Genomic DNA, 24811 nt, shown 5'->3' with positions numbered 1-24811 from the left:
TAGTTAATTAAGAAAGGATAACGTTTCTTTCAGTTTTAAAGAGTGCTATAGACAACATCGTACGCTGATGTCTATTCATACTATATATTCATGCTACAATATATATCGTATGTGGAATAACTTGCTTAACCACGATACTAGAATAGAACATTCGTGATCCGAAACTAAATAATCTACCCTCTTTACCAAAAGTGTTCTTGAGCAAATCATAAGTATTTGTTATATGGTAGTTTAACTAAATTCTTTATGAAAGTGGGTATATTCTTAAAAATGTGTAGTTGACGAGATGGAAAAGGAGTCTATGCATTATGAATATTCAATTAATAAACTTATATCCTAACAGTACCTTTCTATGCTGTCAGACAGAGTGATTTTTTTTCAGTTCGTATTGATTGCAAGACTAAAGACAGCATTTTAATATTGAACTATACTTTCTTTTTATACGTTTAGTGCATTCGTCTTAAATTAACCTCATATGTTTTGATTTATAATTTCTGTACTTCTCTCGAATGGTAATTATTATCTCTAGTGAGAAAGACTGGCCTCCCATGTGTATCTCTTTTTTTTGTTTGTTTGTTTTTTTAAGTTGTTTCGAAAATACAAAACACTTACATTTAACATTTTTCAGGTCACAAATCACCTGTTCTTATAATTGTAATAAGACGCTCCGACGCTCCTAAAATTTCGACGTGTCAAAACCTAGTGCAGTAAATACGGATGTAAAACATACATATGAAAATAACAGAGGACTTACTTGTCCTGAGTGCGGAAAAGCGTTTAGAGACAGAAACTGTTTAATAAAGCACACATTTACCCATACACGTGAAAGACCACATTCTTGCACTCATTGTGGTCTAAAGTTTGGTAAAAAAACATCATTTAAGTAATTACATGCTTACTCATACAGGTGAAAAATCACATCATTGCGTCCAGTGTGGAAAAGCATTTTCTTTGAAAGGTAATTTAAAGACTCATATGCTTATCTAGTGATGGGCAGTGCGAATATTCCCGGTGGGAAGGAATTTGAAAATGGGAATATTCCCGGGTTTTTTCCCTGGCCTATAAATTCCCGAAAAGGAATTTATTTTCATTTCTCTACTTTATCTTCCAAATTATCAGAACCATATTACTAATTACTTTATTTTAATATATTATGATTTACTTCTAGGTTTTAAAAATTTGGAGGTTAAAAAATTTAAAATTATTTGACGGTATTTTATATAACTAATAATATGAGTTTTTAAGTTCCATTTCCATTTGCAATAAAAAGTAAGGTAATTGTTTAGTATTGGGAGGCAAAAACTAGCAAATAGTAGGATGATTTACGGAAGAAATGGGTTGATAGTGATGTTCCAGTAGTCAAGAAAGTGTCGAACACAATTTGTTTTAGGGCAGTAGGGGATTTATACTAAACGGAAAGGTAAGTGGAAGTGATTTATGTGAGAAAAGAAAGTGAATTGGTGGTAACGAAGATAGAAAACAACGTGCCATGCGGGGCTCTAACCCGCGTTCATTCGCTAACACTCGCTCTGCAATGCTGTCTGAATTTAATGTTGGTAACGTAATTTAACGTATGAAACCACAAAACAATCGCATTGGAATAAAATATCGCAAAAGGTAGGTGCAAAACTGACCCCCAATGCTAAAAAACAGCCAAAATTATCAAAGTACTAATTTAGAAATGACGAAAAGGAACCATTTTGTAAAGTAATTTAGAATTATTGGGAAATAGAAATGAAGTACTATTAATAAACCCTGAACTACCATTAGTAATAGACGTCGGTCTGTCTCCTCTCTCTGGCTCGAATTTCTGAAGAGGTACTCGGACTTCTTTTACATGTGAATTAACGTATGGAATTTCGATAAATAGGTAGAATGAAAGGTCGTGTATGGCAATGTTACGTGCTAAAATATAAAGATAAGTTAGTATCTGGAAAATTTTGTGAACATAAATCCGAATGCGCAAATGTTGATAAATTGATTAGAAATGTAGCTTCTAGCATTTATCCAATCTAATTGATTTATAATATTTATAAATTTAATGTGTTTATAATATCAGTAATAATGTCAAGTTGAGCAAATCCACACATATAAATTTAAACTGTTTAGTGCTTTAAAAGTATTAGGTCTTACTATACAATTTTTTCAAACATAATTAATTGATAGAACATATTGTAAATAAATATACCTTTATGTGTACTCTAAATATAATAAAGTGTTAATAAAGTAACATATTACCGTTCAGAATATATATTTTAAAGAATACTCTGTGGACATCAGTAATAATATGCTGTGATATAAAAATTAATTCAACTTTGAAATCATAATATAGTATTAGAAATCAATTATCTTTCTGATTGAACTCCCGTATAAATTCCCATTTTGGGAATCTTCCCGGGAATATTCCCAAAATTATCTGCCCGGGAATTTACCCATCACTATGTGTGAGATTTTCCTCCTGTGTGGATTAACATGTGTGTAGCCAAAGTTGAACGTTGGTTTAATGCTTTACCACACCATTGGCATGTGTGTAGTTTCCTCCTGTATGAATTACCATGTGTGTAGCCAAACTTAATTATACTCTAAATTCCTTTCCACATACTCCACATATCTGAGATTTTTCATCTGTATGCACTAACTCACCACTTGACATAGTTGAGCCTTGACTAAAGCGTTTATCACTCTTTTGGTACGTATGACGCTTTTCACTTTCCTGTGTCACCATATTTCCTGTCCAACGTGATCGATGAAATCCTCTGCCAAACTGCGTCGAAGTATCAGATTCCTCATAAGAATGAGAGATGGCTTCATTTATTGTAGTAAACGTATCCCCTTCTCCGTGGAGAACAAATATGTTATCGCGTCTGTAACAAATTCAACAAACAGGGAAATGTGAATGGAGATAATGATTATGTAGCAACAAAAAATGTAATCATTCGCTATATTACATGATAAAGTTGCGCTTCATTTGTTTTATTACATTAAATATTGTAGAAATATGAAATGGAGTACCACTGAAAAGTCAACATATTAATAATGTATCAAAATAAGTGGCTGTAGTTTGTTTCACTATATCAAACTGACCTAACATTTATATCGTGGCGGTCATAAGTCTATCCTGTGGAGAAAAAACAAACTTGCGATCTAAAGGTTTAAGAACAACTCAACGTATTAATAGATACTGTACCGAAGATCATTTACTTATATCATCATAAGAGGAACACGAAAGGCGTTTTGAAACGAATTAAAAAATTACATACAACTTTCCAAGCTAAGGCAGAGAAACTTAAAGTAACAAGACTAAAGACGAATCATTTACAGCGTAGTGATCGCGGTTCATTGGTCTAGGCGCTTGACCAGTAAATTCAAGGTTCTTCGATCGAATATACTTCAAGCATTTTTTTTACTTTAGGAATTTTTATGGAGATAGATCGGCGATAACACACGCTTCATTACATTCAAACATTTGAATACTCGTTTCTTTAAACACTTGAACTATCAAAGTTTCAGGAATAATACTAGTAATAATAATTATCTCCAAGAATATTTAAAAATTAAAAACTTATTATCGCTCAGGTCGTACCATTACAAGCAAAAACGTGGTATTAGGGAAAATATATATATATATATATATATATATCGGTTTTTTGTAATGTTGTTAATGAAAAGACGAATTTCTCATCTCGATTTTAAAACAAACCAAACAATTTTAATTCGAGACGGGACAAGGTTAACTTACACTATCGTCATGCTTTGGAGATGAGAATCGACGCGAGACGAAATCTATTGTAAATATTTTTCATCTTATTTCGATTCTCGAAATAGTGTATGCCACTCTTTAAGCAACAATTGCTCTGTAGACTGAATCTTATACATTATTTTGTTAGTTTGTATTTCAGAGCTCACTGAATTATGGTCTGTTTATATATTTTTTTAGGAAAGCTTTTATAATTACACCTGGAAATTTCGGAAGGTAGTTTATTAAAAGCTTTAGTGTTCAATTATATTCAGGTCTTTTTTTACGGTTCTTTTCTTGAAAACGTACAGTAGAATATATTCTACACGAAATATTAACGGAAATCTTTCATTTAAATTTGAGTACCTGTAAAGGTGTCTCATGAAGGTACGGACCCCCTTTCCCGATACTCCTTCGACATCTACTGTAGCTTAGCCGGCATAAGCATTACTTAAAAACAAAGTTTCTTACGGCTCTTGCGAGTTCAGAATCCCTACTTTCTACACGAAATATACCTTCAAAATTTCCGTTATAACATTTAACTAGCTGTAGGGAAACTTTCCTTTATAACATTTAGCTCGTTGTAGGGAAACTTTCCGTTATAACATGTAGCTAGTTGTAGGAACGTATCGAGAAGGTATGTGCTGTTGGTCCTGACACTTCTCTCCAATCCCGACTATTTTGTAACTTATGGCTTACGCTACGGGCGATTTTACAGGCTTTAATACAATGTGTCCTCATACGGAATTTGTTACCTATATTCTTCTTCTTATTATTATTACTGAATATTTGAGACCTTCCTACAACTGTTTATACAGATAACGTGTTCAGTTTTGAATCTGATTAGCCTAGTGTCGACAGTCAATTTGCATCGGCTCCTGCGCGGACACAAATAATTAAAAATAAAGCAGAGGGATAGATAAAAACAAGAAATAAGTAATGTAGATTTTTCATGTAAGTTAAGTAAATATGTTTTGACCTTGAGAGCGACAGAGATATTAATGTAGCTCATAAAAAAATTTTCATGTAGATTTTTAATGCTATGTAGATGTGAGAGGATGGCAAACAGCTGATTGAGTATACGAACACACATACATGTTTTACACCATGTACCTTCATGTGCATTTATGAATAACAGAAAATGTTTTAATACTAATACACAATAACACACTGAGCAAAGCTATGTGATAATGTAAAAAGACAGTATCACGTGACAGTTTCAACACTATAACTGTGCAAAGAAACAGAGAACATATAGAGAATGTTTCGGAAAACAGGAATTAGGACGTACTGGAAAGGACGAAGCAGAATAATTGAACTAGTCAAAAGACAATGAGAAAACCAATAGCAAACAATGATCAACGGGTAGTAATATATAGAGTAGGATGCGCGGAGTGTAAAAAAAATTACATAGGAGAAACAAAAAAATGCAGTAAAAGGATTAAACAGCACCAGGATGATGTAAGTTTGAAAATGGACAACATTGCGATATACAAGCACCAGAAAGATACAAATGACAGGATAGGGTGGGTAGGAGCAGAGGTCATAGAAGTAGAAAACAGAACTTCGCGAGAAAATGGAATGAAGCCAGGGTGATTATGAAGGCAGGAGGCAAGGAGAAAAACTGGAATGCAGGATTCTCGATAAATAAGGAGTGGGAGATTCTGCTTAAAGAAGAAGAAATGAAAAGGAAGATGAAAGAAAGAGAAACAAAATAACAAGGAAAATAAGGATTATTGGAGAACAGAACGCATCCAGCGGAAAAAAATGTAAACTTTTAATTCAACATGTGTGCAGCTAAAAAGTGAAAGCCACACAAGTGTTACTTTTTAATGAAGGGGCGGCGTATAATTAAAGAGTTGATCTCCGGACAGTATATACAAGTGATGACGAAATCCCAGCAGCCAGAAGGAGCGGAAGTTTGATGGAGACACAGTTATTGTGTTGAAACTGTCACGTCATATTGTTTTTTTTTTTACATATTATGACATGGCCTTGCTCAGTGTGTTATTGTGTATTAGTACAAAATGGAAACAAGGCTTGATAGAATAGTTATAGAAAATGTTTTGTATATGGTATTAGTTTATATTTGTGTTAATTTTATATTGAAGCACTTCGCAAGTAAAACCTGAGTTGTGAAAAGAAGGATTTGTTGTTAATGATCGTAATATCAAAATTCTTAGTGTCTCATATTTTAAGTGCATGTTTCTTATTTTCGTATTAAACTCAGTTATTTATATTTTTGTACTTTCAATTAGTTGCACGTAATTCATATCAATATGGAAGCTAGTGTTTTAGAACAATGTCAATCAATGTTGACAGAGGAATTAGAGAAACAATTAGAAACCATTGCTCAAAAATGGTAGAATATTGGACGTATAGGGCAAAAAATAGATGCATCAGAAGGTGAACTCCAACAGACTGTAACAGAAGCGATTTGGAAGCGTAGGAAAAAGCAAATTGAATGCCAAAGCAGACAGTTTAAGTAATAATATCAAAGTAGCCAATAACTCCTTAACTGAGGTACGCTCTGAATTAGTTAACGCGGCCAATCATGTTGATTCAGTTGCTGCTGATTTTAAAAATAGTGTAGCGGAATGAAAGAGAGGTCTCACTGTGTTCTATGAATACATGCGAACGGCATAGGTTGAGTGTAGGCAAACCAACAAAATACAACACTGCAAAGAAGTGCAAGGCGGAGAAGAAACCGTAAATACTCTTGAATTCGAGGCGGCCTACGTTGTGAAAGATATGTCCCAAATAAACCAGAAAGTCGATTACAATCAGGAAAAGGAAATATGCAGTGTAGAGATAGCGAAAAAGGAAGAATCGTTACGTGTACCTGTAGACAATTGTTTCTAATGTAATTGTTTTGCCGGCAAGGGATACCGATGTTTCACACATGATAAGCGGTAGCGTTGAGGTTGCGCGTATCCGCCCTCTTGAAGAAGCCAGGGAAGGCTTGAGTGTTTAATTGGTGATTTTGTGTGATAACGAAGTTACAGTGTTGTCGCTTTTGTGTCGCAGGCAAATGGTTTTGCGCGATTTCACAAATTCAAATTTGTCTTTGTAACCGTGTATATCTAACGTAAGTTGCATTTTAGTGCTGTAAATCCATTCCAACTTTATCAGCTTTGAGTATTGTAGAAGGAAACGACTTCAAATTCACAGTTTAGGGTGTAGACCGGCCAAGCGAATTGTGTTTTACGTAGTGAACGTCTCGTACATAATATATCGGTCGGAAATGTTTACCGTAAACAAGCGTAAAAGTAACACTTCCAAAAAACCACACGCAGTTGAAAGTATATTTCCGTTATAGAACCCAAATGTAACACTACGTTTAAGAAGAAAAATAAGATGGCAAATGATACCCAGTTGAGTTTTTGTAATACATTATTAACGTAAACTCGATTTCGAGGAGCATAATCAGCAGAGTTAAAATGAGCAGACGTGATCATAATATCAGTACATCAGATGCAACATTTATTAATTTTCAGTTACCGAAGTGTTTGAATTTTTAAGCTAGTACTTCACTTTTGCGAAATTTTAAGAGAGAAAATTAAAGTGTAGTGCTACTCAAAATGTAGACCAGTTGATTGCTCGTAACGACGACAATGTTCGTCAACCTCAAAGTACAGCGTATTCTCAGCGCGCACAACCACGCATTAGGCGTGCAGTAGGAAATAAGTTGAGCATAAAAAGAAATTGCTTTGGTAAGCCTAATTCGGAACGAACTAAACTCGGTCAATAACGAACTACATGCAAATTAAAGTCGAGCTGTAGGCGAGGTTATTTCGAGAGAAACATGCGGAAGAAGTATACATCGACTCTGAAGAGTACTAGAAAGTTTAAGCGAAAACACGTACGAACATTCTATAGTAAACTACATGGCAAAATATAATAGCAGTAAACGGAAACATAAAAAGAAATTTATGACACGTACCCAATGCAGCGTAAATCCAATCGTCGGAAAGGAAGGCGTGTCATTACTTGGAGATTTAGTAAATGCGCTGTAGAAAGGATAAAAATTCCGCAAATTAAACAAACTAGGTGGAAAAGTACATATACACGTGCTAAATTACAGCTTACAAGCGTAACCGGCACAGATGGAAAATTAAAATCTTTGCCCAAGAAAAACGTGAACTTCACCCGAACTCAGAATAAACCCCGGAAGAGATGAGAAATCAGAAATACCGAATTGACCTTTTAAATTTTTAGAGAATGAAAAAAGGATTATTGTTTATTTATTTGATTATTCTCTCAAATTTCGAAGGTTACTTTTCATAATCAAAGTGTGTGCCCACCGCCACTGACGCACCAGTCCAGGAAACCATCAATATCGCTCTACAATCAGGTACGTTCACTTAGATGTCATGTTTTATGGTTTTTTTACAGCTTTTGAAGATGAAGATGAATGCTGAAAGGAGAGGAAGTACAGCATTGGAAATTTTGAACAGGTAATTGATTTAGAACGCGATTTCGGACTTTGAAATTGTAAAAATACCACACCACTTTTGAAAAGTATGGCTATCCCGTTTTGGATGCGGACTTTCAGTATCGAATTCCTGGTATGATGCTAAAGTTTTGTATTTTTTTTTTCTTTTCAGGTGGTTCTAGTTTTGGGAACAATAATTTTTAATAAAATTTTATTATCAAATCTTTTTTTGAGTTTTTTTTCATTCTCCTTTATGTTTATATTAACATTTAGCTGTTCAATATAAAATCAAGCGTTTAGAGATAATTACGAACATAATTAGAGAAATACTAGTAATAACTACAATTAATAAAACTAAAATTTTGGGCAATTAAAAAAATGTACTCTTCAGATAGTGATATTTTTCATGTAATGTTGTGATTATATAATAAGAAAATATGCGATATTTGTAATGTAAGATTAAGTCGCTGTCATAATACTGTAAGTTAAACACAATTTAGAATAATATTGAAAGTAATTGAAAATAACCTTGAATTTTATAAAGTTGTTCGTTGATTTGCTCATCGTTCGATATATATATGCCGTCTACTCTTAAAAGTCAATCTGCATTCACTGTGACTAACCTCAAGTTAATTGACTTCAGAGAAAGCAATATTATAAGTTAGGAAGATTTGAAAGTTAAAATATAATTCATCCCCTAGGGTCATCAATACTTTGGTTATAAAATTGAAGCGATGAACCGAGTGCGACGCCTGATTGGGTTCCAGCTAATGTGTAGATTCGGCAATTGACTACAATTTCAAAAGGCTGACCACAATCTTGGCAAGTGTAATTCTTTTTTACTGTGTAGATTAACATGTTCAACCAACCTTGAACGTAGATTATATAACAACCACACTCTTGGCATGTGTGATATTTCTTTCGTTTTTGGATTAACGTGTGTGTAATCAAATTTGGACGACGTTTATCCACAACCCCACTCTTGTCATGTGAGAGGTTTTGCTTCTGTGTGGATTAACATGTGTGTAGCCAAACTTGAACGTCTATTAAATGCCCATTCATACTCTTGACATGGGTGACATTTTTCTCCTCTGCGCAGCTAAACTTTAACGTCGATTAAATGCCTTACTACATTCTTGGCACGTATCAAATTTTTCTCCTGTGTAGCTAAACTTGAACGTTGATTAAATGCCTCACCACACTTTTGGAATGTGTAGGGTTTTTCTCCTTTGTTGATTAACATGTTTGTAATCAAATTTGAACGACAGTTAAAACCATTATCACACTCTTAACATGTGTGATATTTTGCTCCTTTGTGGATTATCATGTGTGCAGCCAAATATGAACTTTGATTAAATACCTGACCACACACTTGGCACTTTTAAGGTTTTTCTCCTGTGTGGATTATCATATGTGCAGCCAAACTTTAACGTCGATTAAATGCTTTACTACATTCTAAGCATGTGTAAACTTTTTCCTGTGTGGACTAACAAGCGTGTAGCCGAACTTCAAAGTTGAAATGCATAACCACGTTTTTGGCACGTGTAAGGTTTTTGTCATGTGTGGATTAAAATGTGTGTAGCCAAATTTGAACGTCGATTAAAAGCCTTACCACATTCCTGGCACGTGTAAGGTTTTCCTCCTGTATTTGTTAACATATATCTAGCTAAATTTGAACGTTGATTAAATGCCTTTCCAAACTCTTGGCATGTGTAATCTTTTTCTACTGTGTGGATTAACGTGGTTAGCCAAACTTGAACGTTAGTTAAATGCTTTACCACACTCCTGGCTGCTGTGTGTTTTTTCTCCTGTGTGGATTAACATATGCGTAGCCAAAGCTGATCGTCGATTAAATGCCTTAGCACACTCCCCGCACGTGTAAGGTTTTTCTCCTGTGTGGATTATCATGTGTGAAACCAAATGTGAACGTCGTTTAAACGCCTTACCACACTCTTGGCACGTGTGAGGCTTTTCTCCTGTGTGGATTAACATGTGTTTAGTCAAATTTGAACGACGATTAAATGACTTACCACACTCTTCGCACATATGAGTTTTTTCTCCTGTGTGGATTAACATGTGTGTAGCTAAAGTTGAACGTTGGTTAAATGCCTTACCACACTCTTTGCAAGTGTGTGGTTTTTGACCTGTGTGGATTAACATGTGTGTAGCCAAAGTTGAACGTAGATTAAATGCCATACCACAGTCTTCGCACGTGTGATGCTTTTCTCCTGTGTGGATTAACATGTGTTTAGTCAAATTTGAACGATGATTAAATGACTTACCACACTCTTCGCAAATATGAGTTTTTTCTCCTGTGTGGATTAACATGTGTGTAGCTAAAGTTGAACGTTGGTTAAATGCTTCACCACACTCTTGGCAGGTGTGTGTTTTTTCCCCTGTGTGGATTAACGTGTGTTTAGTCAAATTTGAACCATGATTAAATGCCTTACCGCACTCTTGGCACGTGTGAGGCTTTTCTCCTGTGTGGATTAACATGTGTTTAGTTAAATTTGAACGTTTTTTAAATGCTTTACCACACTCTTGGCATGTGTGTAGTTTTCCTCCTGTATGAATTACCATGTGCGTAGCCAAACTTGAACATACTCTAAATTCCTTTCCACATACTCCACATATGTGAGATTTTTCATCTGTATGCACTAACTCACCACTTGACATAGTTGAACTTTGACTAAAGCGTTCATCACTCTTTTCGTACGTATGACGCTTTTCACTTTCCTGTGCCACCATATTTCTTGTCCAACGTGATCGATGAAATCCTCTGCCAAACAGCGTCGAAGTATCAGATTCCTCATAAGAATGAGAAATGGCGTCATTTAATGTAGTAAACGTATCCCCTTCTCCGTGGAAAGCAAATATGTTATCGCGCCTGTAACAAATTCAACAAACAAGGAAATGTGAATGGAGATAATGATTAAGTAGCAACAAAAAATGTAATCATTCGCTATATTACATGATAAACTTATGCTTCATTTGTTTTATTACATTAAATATTGTAGAAATATGAAATGGAGTACCACTGAAAAGTCAACATATCAATATTGTCTAAAATAAGTGGCTGTAGTTTGTTTCACTATATCAAACTGACCTGTCATTTGTATCGTGGCGGTCATAAGTCTATGAACAGGTATTGTCGGCTGCCTTGACACGAATGCACAGTAGGAGATTTACATCTGTCTTATCTGTAGTTTCGTGGGGAGAAAAAACAAACTTCCGATCCAAAGGATTAAGACCAACTCAACGTATTAGTAGAAACTGAACCGAAGATAATTTACTTATCTCATCATAAGAGGAACACGAAAGGCGTTTTGAAACGAATTAAAAAATTACATACAACTTTCCAAGCTAAGGCAGAAAAACTTAAAGTAACAAGACTAAAGACGAATCATTTGCAGCGTAGTGATCGCGGTTCAGTCGTCTAGGCGCTTGGCGAGTAATCTCGAAGTTCTTCGATCGAATACAAGTCAAGCATTTTTTTTTTTACTTCAGGAATTTTGAGTTGATTTTAGTTTAGCGTCCCTTTCAGCAGCGAGGCTATATGAGACGTGGACCTACTGATTAACGTGGAATCCTAACCACATGAGCTCCCGCCGGGAATCGAACCCGGGTCTCCCACGCCAAAGGCACATACGCTAACAGCTTAGCCACGGAGGAGCTCTTTAGGAATTTAATGGAGATAGATCGGCGATAACACACGCTTCATTACATTCAAATATTTGATACTCGTTTGTTTAAACACTTGAACTATCAAATTTTCAGGAATACTACTAGTAATAATAACAATTATCTCGAAGAATATTTAAAAATTAAAAACTTATTATCACTTCGTACCATTACAAGCAGAAAAGTGATATTAGGCGCACAAAAAAAATTTCGGTTTTGTGTAATGTTGCCAATGGAAAGACGAATTTCTCATCTCAATTCTAAAACAAACCAAACAAATCGTGATGAAACATTTTAATTCGAGACGGGACAAGGTCAGCTCACACTATCGTCATGCTTTGGAGATTAGAATCGAGAAGAGAAGAAAGCTATTGTAAATATTTCTCATTTAATCTCGATTCTCGAAATAGTGTATGCCACTCTTTAAGCAACAATTCCTCTGTAGACTGAATCTTATACATCATTTTGTTAGTTTGTATTTCAGAGCTCACTGAATTATGGTCTGTATATATATTTTTATAGCAAAGCTTTTTTAATTACATCTGGAAGCATGAGAAGTTAGTTTATTACAAGCTTTAGTGTTCAATTATATTCAGTTCTGTTTTTTGGTTATTTTCCTGAAAACGTACAGTAGAATATATTCTGCACGAAATATTAGCGGAAATTTTTCGTTTAAATTTGAGTAGCTGTAGTGGTGTCTCATGAAGGTACGGAACCGCTTTCCCGAGACCCCTTTCGACATCTTCTGTAGCTTAGCCGGCATAACCATCACTTAAAAACAAAGTTTCTTACGGCTCTTGTGAGTTCATAAACCTTACTTTCTACACGAAATATAGCTTGAAACTTTCCGTTATAACATTTGACTAGTTGTAGGGAAACTTTCCTTTATAACATTTAGCTCGTTGCAGGGAAACTTTCCGTTATAACATGTAGCTAGTTGTAGGAACGTATCGAGAAGGTGTGTGCTGTTGGTCCTGACACTTTTCTCCAATCCCGACTATTTTGTAACTTATGGCTTACGCTACGGGCGATTTTACAGGCTTTAATACAATGTGTTCTCATACGAATTTATTACCAATATTATTATTATTATTATTATTATTACTGAATATTTGAGACCTCAATATTACGTTCTACTTCCCTAGCAAAGCTGGGATAAACGCAAAAAAAAAAGTGACAAATCTTAGGAAAAAGACGAAAATCAATGTGAAGGTTACGAATATATTTACAAGGATCTAAAAACTACCAAAAAAGACGATTTCAACCACACGGCGACCGTTTTCCGGATTAAATTATAATAGTCTTCCTACAACTGCCTTAACAATACCATTAGTTATACGGATAACGTGTTGAGTTTTGCATCTGATTAGCCTAGTGTCGGCAGTAAATTTCCATCAGCTCCTGCGCGGACACAAATAATTAAAAATTAAGCAGAAAGATAGATAAAAACAAGAAATAAGTAATGTAAATTTTTCATGTAAGTTAAGTAAATATGTTTTGACCTTGAGAGCGACAGAGATATTAATGTAGCTCATAAAAAAATTTTCTTGTTGATATTTAATGCTATGTAGGTGTGAGAGGATAGCAAACAGCTGATTGAGTATACGAACACACATACATGTTTTACACCATGCACCTTCATGTGCATTTATGAATAACAGAAAATGCTTTAATACTAATACACAATAACACACTGAGCAAAGCTATGTGATAATATGTAAATAACAGTATAACGTGACAGTTTCAACACAATAACTGTGCAAAGAAACAGAGAACATATAGAGAATGCTTCGGAAAGCAGGAATTAGGACGTACTGGAAAGGAGGAAGCAGATTAATTGAACTAGTCAGAAGAACAATGAGAAAAGCAATAGCGAAAAATGATCAAGGGGGAGTAATATATAGAGTAGAATGCGCGGAGTGTAAAAAAAATTACATAGGAGAAACAAAAAAAAATGCAGAAAAGGATTAAACTGCTCAAGTATGATGTAAAATTGAAAATGGACAACAATGCGATATACAAGCATCAGAAAGATACAAACCACAGGATAGGGTGGGAAGGAGCAGAGGTCATAGATGTAGAAAAGAGAACTTTGGTGAGAAAATGGAAGGAAGCCAGGGTGATTATGAAGGTAGGAGGCAAGGTGATGAACTGGAATGCAGGATTCTCGAGAAATAAGGAGTGGGAGAAGATTCTGCTTAAAGAAGAAGAAATGAAAAGGAAAAAGAAAGAAAGAGAAACAAAATAACAAGGAAAATAATGATAATTAGAGGACAGAACGCATCTAGCAGAAAAAAAGTAAACTTTTAATTGAACATGTGTGCAGCTAAAAAGTGAAAGTGAAAGCCGCACAAGTGTTACTCTTTAATGAAGGTGCGGAGCCTAATTAAAAGTTGATCTCCGGACAGTATATGTGTGATGACTAACTCCCAGCAGCCAGAAGGAGTGGCACTCTGATGAAGACCCAGTTCTTGTGTTGAAACTGTCACGTCATACTGTTTTTTACATATTATGACATGGCCTTGCTCAGTGTGTTATTGTGTATTAGTACAAAATGGAAACAAGGCTTGATAGAATAGTTATAGAAAATGTTTTGTATGTGGTACTAGTTTATATTTGTGTTAATTTTATATTGAAGCATTTCGCAAAGTGAAACCTAAGTTGTGAAAAGAAGGATTTGTTGTTAATGATCGTAATATCAAAATTTTTACTGTCTCATATTTTAAGTGCATGTTTCATATTTTCGTATTAAACTGAATTATTTATATTTTTGTACTATCAATTAGTTGCTCGTAATTCATTTCAATATGGAGGATAGTGTTTTAGAACAATTTCAAGCAATGTCGACAGACGAATTAGAGAAACAATTAGAAACCATTGCTCAAAAATGGTAATGAATATTGGACGTCTAGGGCAAAAGATAGATGAATCAGTAAGTAGGTGAACTCCAAAAGTCTATAACAGAAGCGATTTGGGAGCGTAGAAAAGAACAAATTGAATGCCAAAGCAGACAGTTTACGTAATAATATCAAAGTAGCCAAGAACTCCTTAACTGAGGTACGCTCCGAATTAGTTAATGCAGCCAATCATGTTGATTCAGTTACTGCTGAGTTTAAAAATAGTGAAGCGGAATGAAAGAAAGGTATCACTGTGTTCTATGAATACATGCGAACGGCATAGGTTGAGTGTAGGCAAACCAACAAAATACAACACTGCAGAGAAGTGCAAGGCGGAAAAGAAACCGTAAATACTCTTGAATTCAAGCCGGCCCACGTTGTGAAAGATATGTGCCAAATAAACCGAAAAGTCGATTACAATCAGGAAAAGGAAATATGCAGTGTAGAGATAGCGAAAAAGGAAGAATCGTTACGTGTACCTGTAGACAATTGTTTCTAATGTAATTATTTTGCCGGCAAGGGATACCGATGTTTCACACATGATAAGCGGGAGCGTTGAGGTTGCGCGTATCCGCCCTCTTGAAGAAGCCAGGGAAGGCTTGAGAGTTCAATTGATGATTTTGTGTGATAAAGAAGTTACAGTTTTGTCGCTTTTGTGTCGCAGGCAAATGGTTTTGCGCGATTTCACAAATTCAAATTTGTCTTTGTAACCGTGTATATCTAACGTAAGTTGGATTTTAGTGCTGTAAATCCATTCCAACTTTATCAGCCTTGAATATTGTAGAAGGAAACGATTTCAAATTCACAGTTTAGAGTGTAGACCGGCAAAGCGAATTGTGTTTTACGTAGTGAACGTCTCGTACATAATATATCGGTCGGAAATGTTTACCGTAAACAAGCGTAAAAGTAACACTTCCAAAAAACCACACGCAGTTGAAAGTATATTTCCGTTATAGAACCCAAATGTAACACTAAGTTTAAGAAGAAAAATAAGATGGCAAATGATACCCAGTTGAGTTTTCGTAATAAATTATTAACGTAAACTCGATTTCGAGGAGCATAATCAGCAGAGTTAAAATGAGCAATCGTGATCATAATATCAGTACATCAGATGCAACATTTATAGATTTCAGTTGCCGAAATGTTTGAATTTTCAATCTAGTACTTCACTTTTGCGAAATTTTAAGAGCGAAAATTTAAGTGTAGTGCTACTCAAAATGTAGACCAGTTGATTGCTCGTAACGATAACAATGTCCGTCGACCTCCACGTACAGCGTATTCTCAGCGCGCACAACCACGAATTAGGCGTGCAGTAGGAAATAAGTTGAGAATAAAAGGAAAGTGCTTTGGTAAGCGTAATTCGGAACAAATTAAACTCGGTCAAAGACGAACTACATGGAAATTAAAGTCGAGCTGTAGGCGAGGTTATTTCGAGTCAAACATGCGGAAGAAGTATACAACGACCTCGAAGAATACTAAATAGCTTAAGCGAAATCACGTACAAACATTGTATTTGGTCTAGGAATTAATTCGTGCGGTTGGTACGCACACATTGAAGCTGTAGTACAAACACAAAATACATAAATACCTTAAGAAAAATCTTGTCCATCGCTAGCCACCACTTTCGCCCATCTGTCAGGCAATGTACGGATTCCGTGGCGAAAGAAGTCCTCATCCTTGGAAGCGATCCAGTCAGAGACCCATGTTTCGATATCTTCTGAAGAAGTAAACCACTGTCCAATCAAATCGTTGTTCATGCAATCGAACAAGTAGTAGTCCGAAGGAGCAACGTCTGGTGAATACGGCGGGTGGGGTAAAACTTCCCATCCGACATTTTCTAAATAGGTTTTGACCGGTTTTGCGACATGTGGGCGAGCGTTATCATGTTGAACAATAAGTTTATCATGTCTGTTCTCCCAATTCTGGTCGTGTTCTGGCCAGAGCTTGCTTCAAACGCATTACTTGTCGTCGATAACGTTCTCCATTCATAGTTTCACCCGGTTGCAGCAGCTCATAGTACACCACACCTTTCATATCCCACCATATGCACAGCATAACCTTTGCACAGTGAATATCTCGTTTTGGTTGTGATGGACCTGGTTCACCTGGTTTCACCCAGGCCTTTTTTCGTTTAGGGTTCTCGTAATGGATCCACTTCTCATCACCCGTAATAATTCGATGCAGAAACCGCTTTCTGCTCTGTCGTTGAAGCAGCAATTCGCAAATGGTTTTTCGTCTTTCAACGTCTCTGTCTTTCAATTCATGTGGAACCCAATGTGACATCTTTTGAATCATTCCCATGGCTTTCAAGCGTTTGGAGACTGTTGTTTGATCAACGCCTAATGCTGCTGCAAGTTGTTCCTGCGTTTGACACGAATCCTGCTCGAGCAATGCTGTCAATTCTTTGTCTTGAAATTTTTTGGCTGTCCAGCTCGCTCTTGGTCTGCCAAGCCGAAATCACCACTTGTAAACCGTGCAAACCACTTCTGACACGTTCGCTCAGCTAGAGCATGGTCACCATACACTTCCACAAAAATACGATGACTTTCAGTCGCACTTTTCTGCATGTTAAAGTAATGCAGCAGGACACCCCGCAAAAACACTTTATCAGGCACAAATTGCGCCATGTTCACTTAACTACAAACTGGTGTTGTTGACGCTTTAATCCACTGCCCTATACTACAAACGATACGCGATGACAGGGGTTTGCAACATATGTGTGGATACACGGAACTGTGGGACGCTCCGTTCGTTGCGCCATTTCTTGTCCACCCGCACGAATTAATTCCTAGACCAAATATAGTAAACTACATGGCAAAATATAGTAACAATATGCGCAAACATAAAAAGAAATTTATGACACGCATCGCAATGCAATGTAAATTCAATTGTCGTAAAGGAAGGCGTGTCATTACGTGGAAATTTAGTAAATGCGCTGTATAAAGGTGAAAAGTTACGCAAATTAATCAAACTAACTGGAAAAGTACACGTAAACGTGCTAAATTACAGCTTACAAGAGTAACCGGCACAGATGGAAAATTAAAATCTTAGCCCGTGAACTTCAACCAAACTCGGAATAAACCCCGGAAGAGATGAGAAATCGGAAATACCGAATTTGACCTTTTAAACTTTTAAAGAGTAAAAAAGGATTACTGTTTATTCTCCCAAATTTCGAAGGTTACTTTTCATAATCAAAGTGTGTGCCCACCGCCACTGACGCACGAGCCCAGAAAACCATCAATATCGCTCTACAATCAGGTACATTCACCCAAATGTCATGTTTTATGGTTTCCTTACAGCTTTTGGAGATGAAAGATGAATGTTGAAAGGAGAGGAAGTACAGCATTGGAAATTTTAAACAGGTAATTGATTTAGAACGCTATTTCGGACTTTGAAATTGTAATAATACCACACTACTTTTGAAAAGTATGGCTATCCCGTTTTGGATGCGGACTTCCAGTACCGAATTCCTGTTAGGAAGTTTAAGTTTTGTATTTTTTTTTTCTTTTCAGGTGTTTCCAGTTTTGGGAACCATACTTCATAATAAAATTTTATTATCAAATCTTGTTTTGAGTTTTTATTCATTCTTCTTTATGTTTAAATTAACATTTAGCTGTTCTCATACAATCAAGCATTTAGAGACATGTTAGGTAACTAGACATAATTACGAACATAATTAGAGAAGTACTAGTAATAACTACAATAAATCATAAAATTAAAATTTTGGGTAATTAAAAAATGTGCTCTTCAGATAGTGATTTTTTCATCTAACGTTGTGATTGTATAATAAGAAAATATGCGAAATTTGTAATGTAAGATTAAGTCGCTGTAAAAATACTGTAAATTAAACACAATTTAGTATAATATTGAAAGTAATTGACAATAACCTTGAATTTTATAAAGTTGTTCGTTGATTTGTTCGTCGTTCGATATATATATATATATATATATATATATATATATATGCTGTCTACTATGAAAAGTCAATGTGCATTCAATGTGACTAATGATACCTGAAGTTAATTGACTTCAGAGAAAGCGATATTATAAGTTAAGAAGAGTTGAAAGTTAAAATATAATTCATCCCCTAGGGACATCACTACTTTCGTTATAAAATTAAAGTGATGAAACCAGTGCGAGGCCTGGTTGGGTCCCAGCTAATGTGCAGATTCCTTATTTTCTAAAATTTCAAAATTTTGTTCTAACTTTTAATGTTTGGCATAATTAGAGAAAAGTGTCATAGTACCGTCAGATGGGGTTAATTGAGACTGAGACAGTTGCGTATCTTCTGTATTCGGAGTTTGCTACACTGTAAAGATTTTTCGGGCGCAGTGTACGATATTTTGTTCTTGGAGATCTAGTAGACTTGTACGTGTGTGTCGTGTAAAGATCATGTGCATGAATAAGTGGCGGGAAGCTTAAGCTTAGAGTATAAACGTATGCATTTTCTGACGGCGTTTCAACTTCCATGTGTGCATACTTCAAATATTATGGTTGAATATCTAATCGACTTGTGTTTTACTATTACAAGTTGTGGAAGCTTCTTAACACTTTTCCGTTTCTGTTGGTCATATTTTGCCTTGTAGAGGGCGTTTTCTGACGAAAGGTGTGTTGCTGTGGTGACTGAGACATGCCAAGAGTATATAAGAAAAAGGCGGGAAGTAGGTCCTATCGCAACTACAATGCAACTCAACTACAAGAAGCAGCAGAGTATTCGGAAAAACATCCCTGCCAATCACTAAAGACTGTTTCGAGCAAGTTTAGTGTTAATAAGTTTGCGTTACACCGCCGACTAAGAGGTACATACTCAGGAACCCCAGGTCGTCAACCTGTTCTAACCGTTGACGAAGAATACAAATTAGTAAATGGTAATGTTCACGCAGCAGAATGGGGGTTTAAATTCACTAAAATGGAAGTACGTTTGATAGTTAAAGGATATCTTGACCGATCAGAAAGAAGAGAAAGAAGATTCAACAATAAACTGCCTGGATTGGAGTGGACAATTTTTTTTCTTCGTCGGCACTCGGCTGTTGTAACACAGAGATTAAGCCAAAACATTACTCGTGCCAGGGCAGGAGTTAGTGTGGAAACAATCAGTGCATACTTTAACAACTTACAAGAAACTTTGAAAGACGTTCCACCTTAAAATATTGTTAACTTTGACGAAACGAACTTTGTTGACGATCCTGGTAAATCTAAAATTATAACCAAGCGGGGAGGAAAACATCCTGAACAAATTGTAAATTCATCAAAGGCATCTAAATCTGTGATGTTTGCTGGTACTGCCGATGGCACACTACTACCGCCTATGTGTGCTACAAAGCCGATCATCTTTGGGAATCATGGTGTCAAAATGGACCAACAGGAACACGTTATAATCGAACAAAATCTGGTTGGTTCGATCAGCATGTGTTTGAAGACTGGTTTATGACTACTGCACTCCCGTACTTCAAAAGGCAAAACTCCAACCTTAGAAAAGTACTGATAGGTGATAATGTCTCCAGCCATCTCTCCGATCTTGTGATTCAAGAGCTTCCCAAAGAGGGAATATAATTTGTGTTGCTGATTCCGAACAGTACGCATTTGTGCCAACCATTTTAGACGTAGCGTTTTTTGGACCTCTCAAGAGAACTTGGCGTGGGATTCTTTCTGCGTGGAAGAAAAAACATCGCGGTTATCTGACCAAAGACTTCTTTCCTTCCCTTATGAATAGTACTTTAATGAAAATAGAAGAAAATTCTGCTCAAAACCTTCAGGCCGGATTTGGAGCTACAGGCATTTTTGCTTTGGACAGAAATCAGGTTTTAAAGCGAATTCCAGATAAAACCAGAGGTCGGCCCTTCTTCCACTAATTGATCTGGTGCTTTTATAGATGCACCGCAATCAGCCAGATTTGAAGATAAAACTAAAAGGGAACGTAAAAGGCGTATTGATATTCAACCTGGAAAAAGTGTTACTTTGGGCTCGATGGATAAAGAAACCAATGACACAGGAAAGAACTATAATGACTTACGTGTTGATGTCTGTATGGAGGCAGTTGAAGATGGAAGAGACAAGGAAAGCGAAAATATGCCCAACCAGCTTAATAGCAAGGAAGAAAATTTTTCAGCTTCTGGTACGAAAGGGAATGTTAAAATTGGAGATTTTGTAATTGTTACATTTCAGTCTGAAAGGGGTCGATGTTTAAAATTCATCGGAATAATTTGTACTATAGACGGAGAAACTATTACAGCCACTTTTCTGAAGGAGAGCACAAAAGAAAGAGGAGTTTTCATTTATCCACAAAAAAAAGATACATAATCGTTTAATGTACAAGATATTGTATGTAAAATAGAACCTGTTAAAGTTATGAGACGTAGACGCGTCTGTTTGATGTCTCTCTCTTTTAGCAAATAGTTTATCAAGTGTATTTCTAAGAAAGTGTATTTTTATTTGTTGCATTTCAGGCTGTAGTCTTTTTTTTTTTTTTTTTTGTCCTACCCGTAATGTTGTATTGTAGTGTTAAAAATATAATTTTAAAAACGAAAACTAAATCTCACCTTATCCTGATGTTAGAATTACTTGAGACGTACAAAGACAATTACGTATGTCTCATGTCACTTAACTGCATGGGGTGACATGAGACAGTCTATATTTAAAAATAGATAATTAAGAAGAGGTGAAGGCTTGGCAATACCATGAATGACAAGTGTGGTAAATACCTCCACAATTCCGTAGCAAACCGAATCTTTCCAACCATACAATGTGTCGTGACACATACAAATATTCAAAAATCGTCTCAAGTCGCCCCATTTGACGGTAATAAAATTGATGTTCGGATATTAGATTTTGATATAATACTTAGTTTTGATTTGGATTTATAGAAAATAATTAGAGTTTTGATTTGGATTTAGAGAAAGTAAATTAAATGTTATTCTTTTTGATGTTTGAAAATAACTTTTGTTTTGTTGTGCCGGGAAACATAAACCGGTCTCGAGGAAAAGAAAAAGGGAAGACCGTTTAAGATTCCACGGTACCCTTTACTACGATAAACACAGGATACTACGATGTATCGATAGTACGGAGTGTCTACGTTAGTTAGACAGTATATGGTAAAATTCAGGTTTATGTTATGAGAACATATTAAGATTGCTACGTACGAGTAAGCCCTGAACAACATTAATGTTTAATGAACAAGTTAATATTACTGTTATCTTGTGTTTCAGTAATGTGACAAATGCTCTCGGATGTGACTTTATTCTCGATAAAGATAAGTGCAATTGCTAGTAAGCCACACATAAGTATTAGGTAGAACTCTTTAAAACGTTACATTTGTAAACCTACCAATTTTGTAGGTACGAGCGGGCCTGAAGTAATACTAATGATTAAAAAATTGATGAAATGCGGGGCTGTAGCATTAAGTCTCCTCCCAGGGTGTATTTCTTGTCGTCCTTTTCATTATATTTATTTTCTTAAAATGCCTCCTCAAGGCCTGAATGTTGACAGCCCAATTGCGGTTGGGAAATTAACCCTTATGTGTCATGACTTGAATGACGAAGGCATGCAACCGGGTTGGAATGTAATGTCTTAGGGTAGAAGCGACCCTGCAAGCTTCAACTGTAAGAGATCGTCACCACCGTTGGTTTTAGGAACCAATTCATTAATCTGTATTTTTGATGAATGACTTACAACCTGTGTTGTCAACTAATGACGCACAGAATGGCGCTCCGTAAGGCTTCACCGCCGTTAAACTCATTTATTTGTATTAAATTGTTCAAGCGGTTATTAGTTAAGTTGTATAATGCAAGTTACGTTGTATAATAAACGAAACTGACTTAACATTGACGGAAATTCTTTTCAAATTTGGCGGTCTCTACAGTGACTGCTTTCTATACGGCTACAACAAACCATCCCTGTAATTAGAACTGATGCTGACCCCCAACATTAACGCCAAAATAAAGTTACATGTTCTATCGTAGAGTGTAGTTAAAACTTCGTGTATACAGTTCATGGTTTTACCTACAGATGACTGTGAAACTCTTTTCATATTTTGTGGGAAGAAATGCCCGATGTCCAAAGTAACCCCTTGTTAAAGTAGCTAGTAACCACTATAAGCGACATGAAGTATCAAAATTCAGTGTGGCAAATCATAACACGGAACTATGAAAATGATTGGGAATGAAGGGATCCATATAATTAAGAGGTTACGTCCCTAATGTCTTGTGTTACATTGGAACACTAATATACAAGCAAAGAAAGCATTACCTATAAAATACTTACCTTTCAGGATGTTACCTATAAAATACTTAGGAACGTACAAGAACACATTCAACACGTAAGACATCCTAAATACAGAATTTTGCGCTATCCTTGTTTACCCACATTTTGCGTAATGCCCTAATCTGCATAGCAATCTTATTTTTACCGGCCATCTAGCACATGCTGGTTAGCGTAGTTTTTACAATAATTCATATATCATGTACGTTCGACAAGCCCCTAAAGTGATCCCATATTGAGAAATGCAGGCCCATACACTAGAAAAGATTCCTTGGAATGTGAAAAGTCGACTTCCTTGAAAAAATGAGTGCAACTATGAAATGGACTGATGTATGAACCTTTACAAATAATGAACATCTATTGTTGGTTAAAATATTCTTTATCTTGTATTTTACTTATGTCTTTCGAAGCCCGCCGGAAAAATCACGCTAGACCCATTTGAGCTAAATCCTAAATAAAATCACAAACGTCCATAGTTTATGTTCGAATATAATACATTACAGGTTTAATTTTAGGATAATTAAAATTCTCATTATTTGTTATTTCACATAAGTCTCTATATAAATAAAACAATATCGTCGAGCACCCATATTTTAAATATATGCAACAATTAGTGAGAAATGTGTAACCAATAATAAAGAAACAATTATTTTATCAAGATATGAACTACATAAGAATGGCATGGATGGTATCAATCTTATTATTATTTTTATTTGGTATACAGCTAGTCTATGTGTGCCATGTCATTTCCAAATTGTAGGCTACTAACTCACGTTCATGATATCTCTCATACCTAAATATTTATCGTGAAGTATTGCTTTTAACCAACAAAATTTCCGAAACCATATAACCGTATTGTCAATCTGAGCCAATTAGTTAATGAAAAATTGAACATTACCTTTCTGGCCGAACTGAATTTAAACTTTTTATTGTTAATTGTTGGGAGTCATTAGAATACGACGCGCAAGTCTCCTGAACCACTATTTTTCTTAGCGTTTCTATATTACTTTCAAATGCAGGATCTTCTTCTAGTGCTAATTCTGGTTTCACCCTATCAACGTTTAGTTTCAAGTCCAAAGAGCATATAGCTGTATCCTTGTCCACTGATACCTCTTCTTCCGTTGTAGATAATATTATCTCTTTGTTGTCATTCATTAGTTCATATGTACACCCTTTCCCTTCGAGCGGATCTTCAAGAGGTAAGTCATAAGCAATTTCTTCTTTGCACATCAATTCCAACTTAACAGACGCCTTACCAGCCATTGTGAATTGAAATATAATAAGAATTTAACACTGTTCTTATACTCCCCTTATATTTTACGTTGCCAGTGTTAATGAAATCATTTACAAGTACGTTCACAAAAGCAACTTTATATTTCCAATCTTCTTCTTCTTCCTCTTATTCTTATTCATCGGCCACAATTGCTCTCTCGGCAATTGATTGTTTGTTTGAAGTAAGAATCACAAAAGTTTTGCATAGTATTATCACTCTATCGAACAAGAATCTCGACAATTTAGAAAGGTAATTATACGTGTAAAATGTAAAAATTAGAATAGTTGAAAAATGATAAAAAGTAACAAGATGTGTACAAAGTCATAAAACAGATAGAAAGTACTAAGTATGATAAAGCGAAAATACGTGAAAAAAAGAAGTGTCGCAATCAGGAAAAAGTCAAATTTCAGGCCGTGTCCAAAAGATACAAGTTCGCATTCGAAGTACGCTCACTTCCGGAAGTGACGTCACCTAGTGTTCAAGTTCACAAGTGTGCGAGTGCATAGTGCTTACTGTGCGAAGATGTACATAGT

At 35.6% G+C, this 24811-nt stretch overlaps 2 protein-coding genes across 2 annotated transcripts; both read right to left on the bottom strand.

Annotated features, from left to right (window-relative positions):
- Positions 1-364: 364 nt before the first annotated feature.
- Positions 365-9173, bottom strand: LOC145676041 (uncharacterized). Its single transcript, XM_081746896.1, has 2 exons — positions 9041-9173; positions 365-2864 (listed from the first exon to the last, which is right to left on the bottom strand). The coding sequence occupies exons 1-2, from the start codon at positions 9076-9078 to the stop codon at positions 2576-2578; spliced, it is 327 nt and encodes a 108-aa protein (XP_081603022.1). The 5' UTR covers positions 9079-9173; the 3' UTR covers positions 365-2575.
- Positions 8095-24439, bottom strand: LOC145676040 (uncharacterized). Its single transcript, XM_081746895.1, has 2 exons — positions 23904-24439; positions 8095-11058 (listed from the first exon to the last, which is right to left on the bottom strand). Exons 1-2 carry the CDS (start codon positions 24266-24268, stop codon positions 9933-9935), a joined length of 1491 nt encoding a protein of 496 aa, XP_081603021.1. The 5' UTR covers positions 24269-24439; the 3' UTR covers positions 8095-9932.
- Positions 24440-24811: the final 372 nt, after the last annotated feature.

This window comes from Thermobia domestica, chromosome 18, assembly GCF_964235325.1.
Source record: "Thermobia domestica chromosome 18, izTheDome1.hap1.1, whole genome shotgun sequence".
Taxonomy (NCBI): domain Eukaryota; kingdom Metazoa; phylum Arthropoda; class Insecta; order Zygentoma; family Lepismatidae; genus Thermobia; species Thermobia domestica.
Note: the sequence above shows the minus strand (reverse complement) of the source record. Positions and strands in the feature narration are given on the sequence as shown.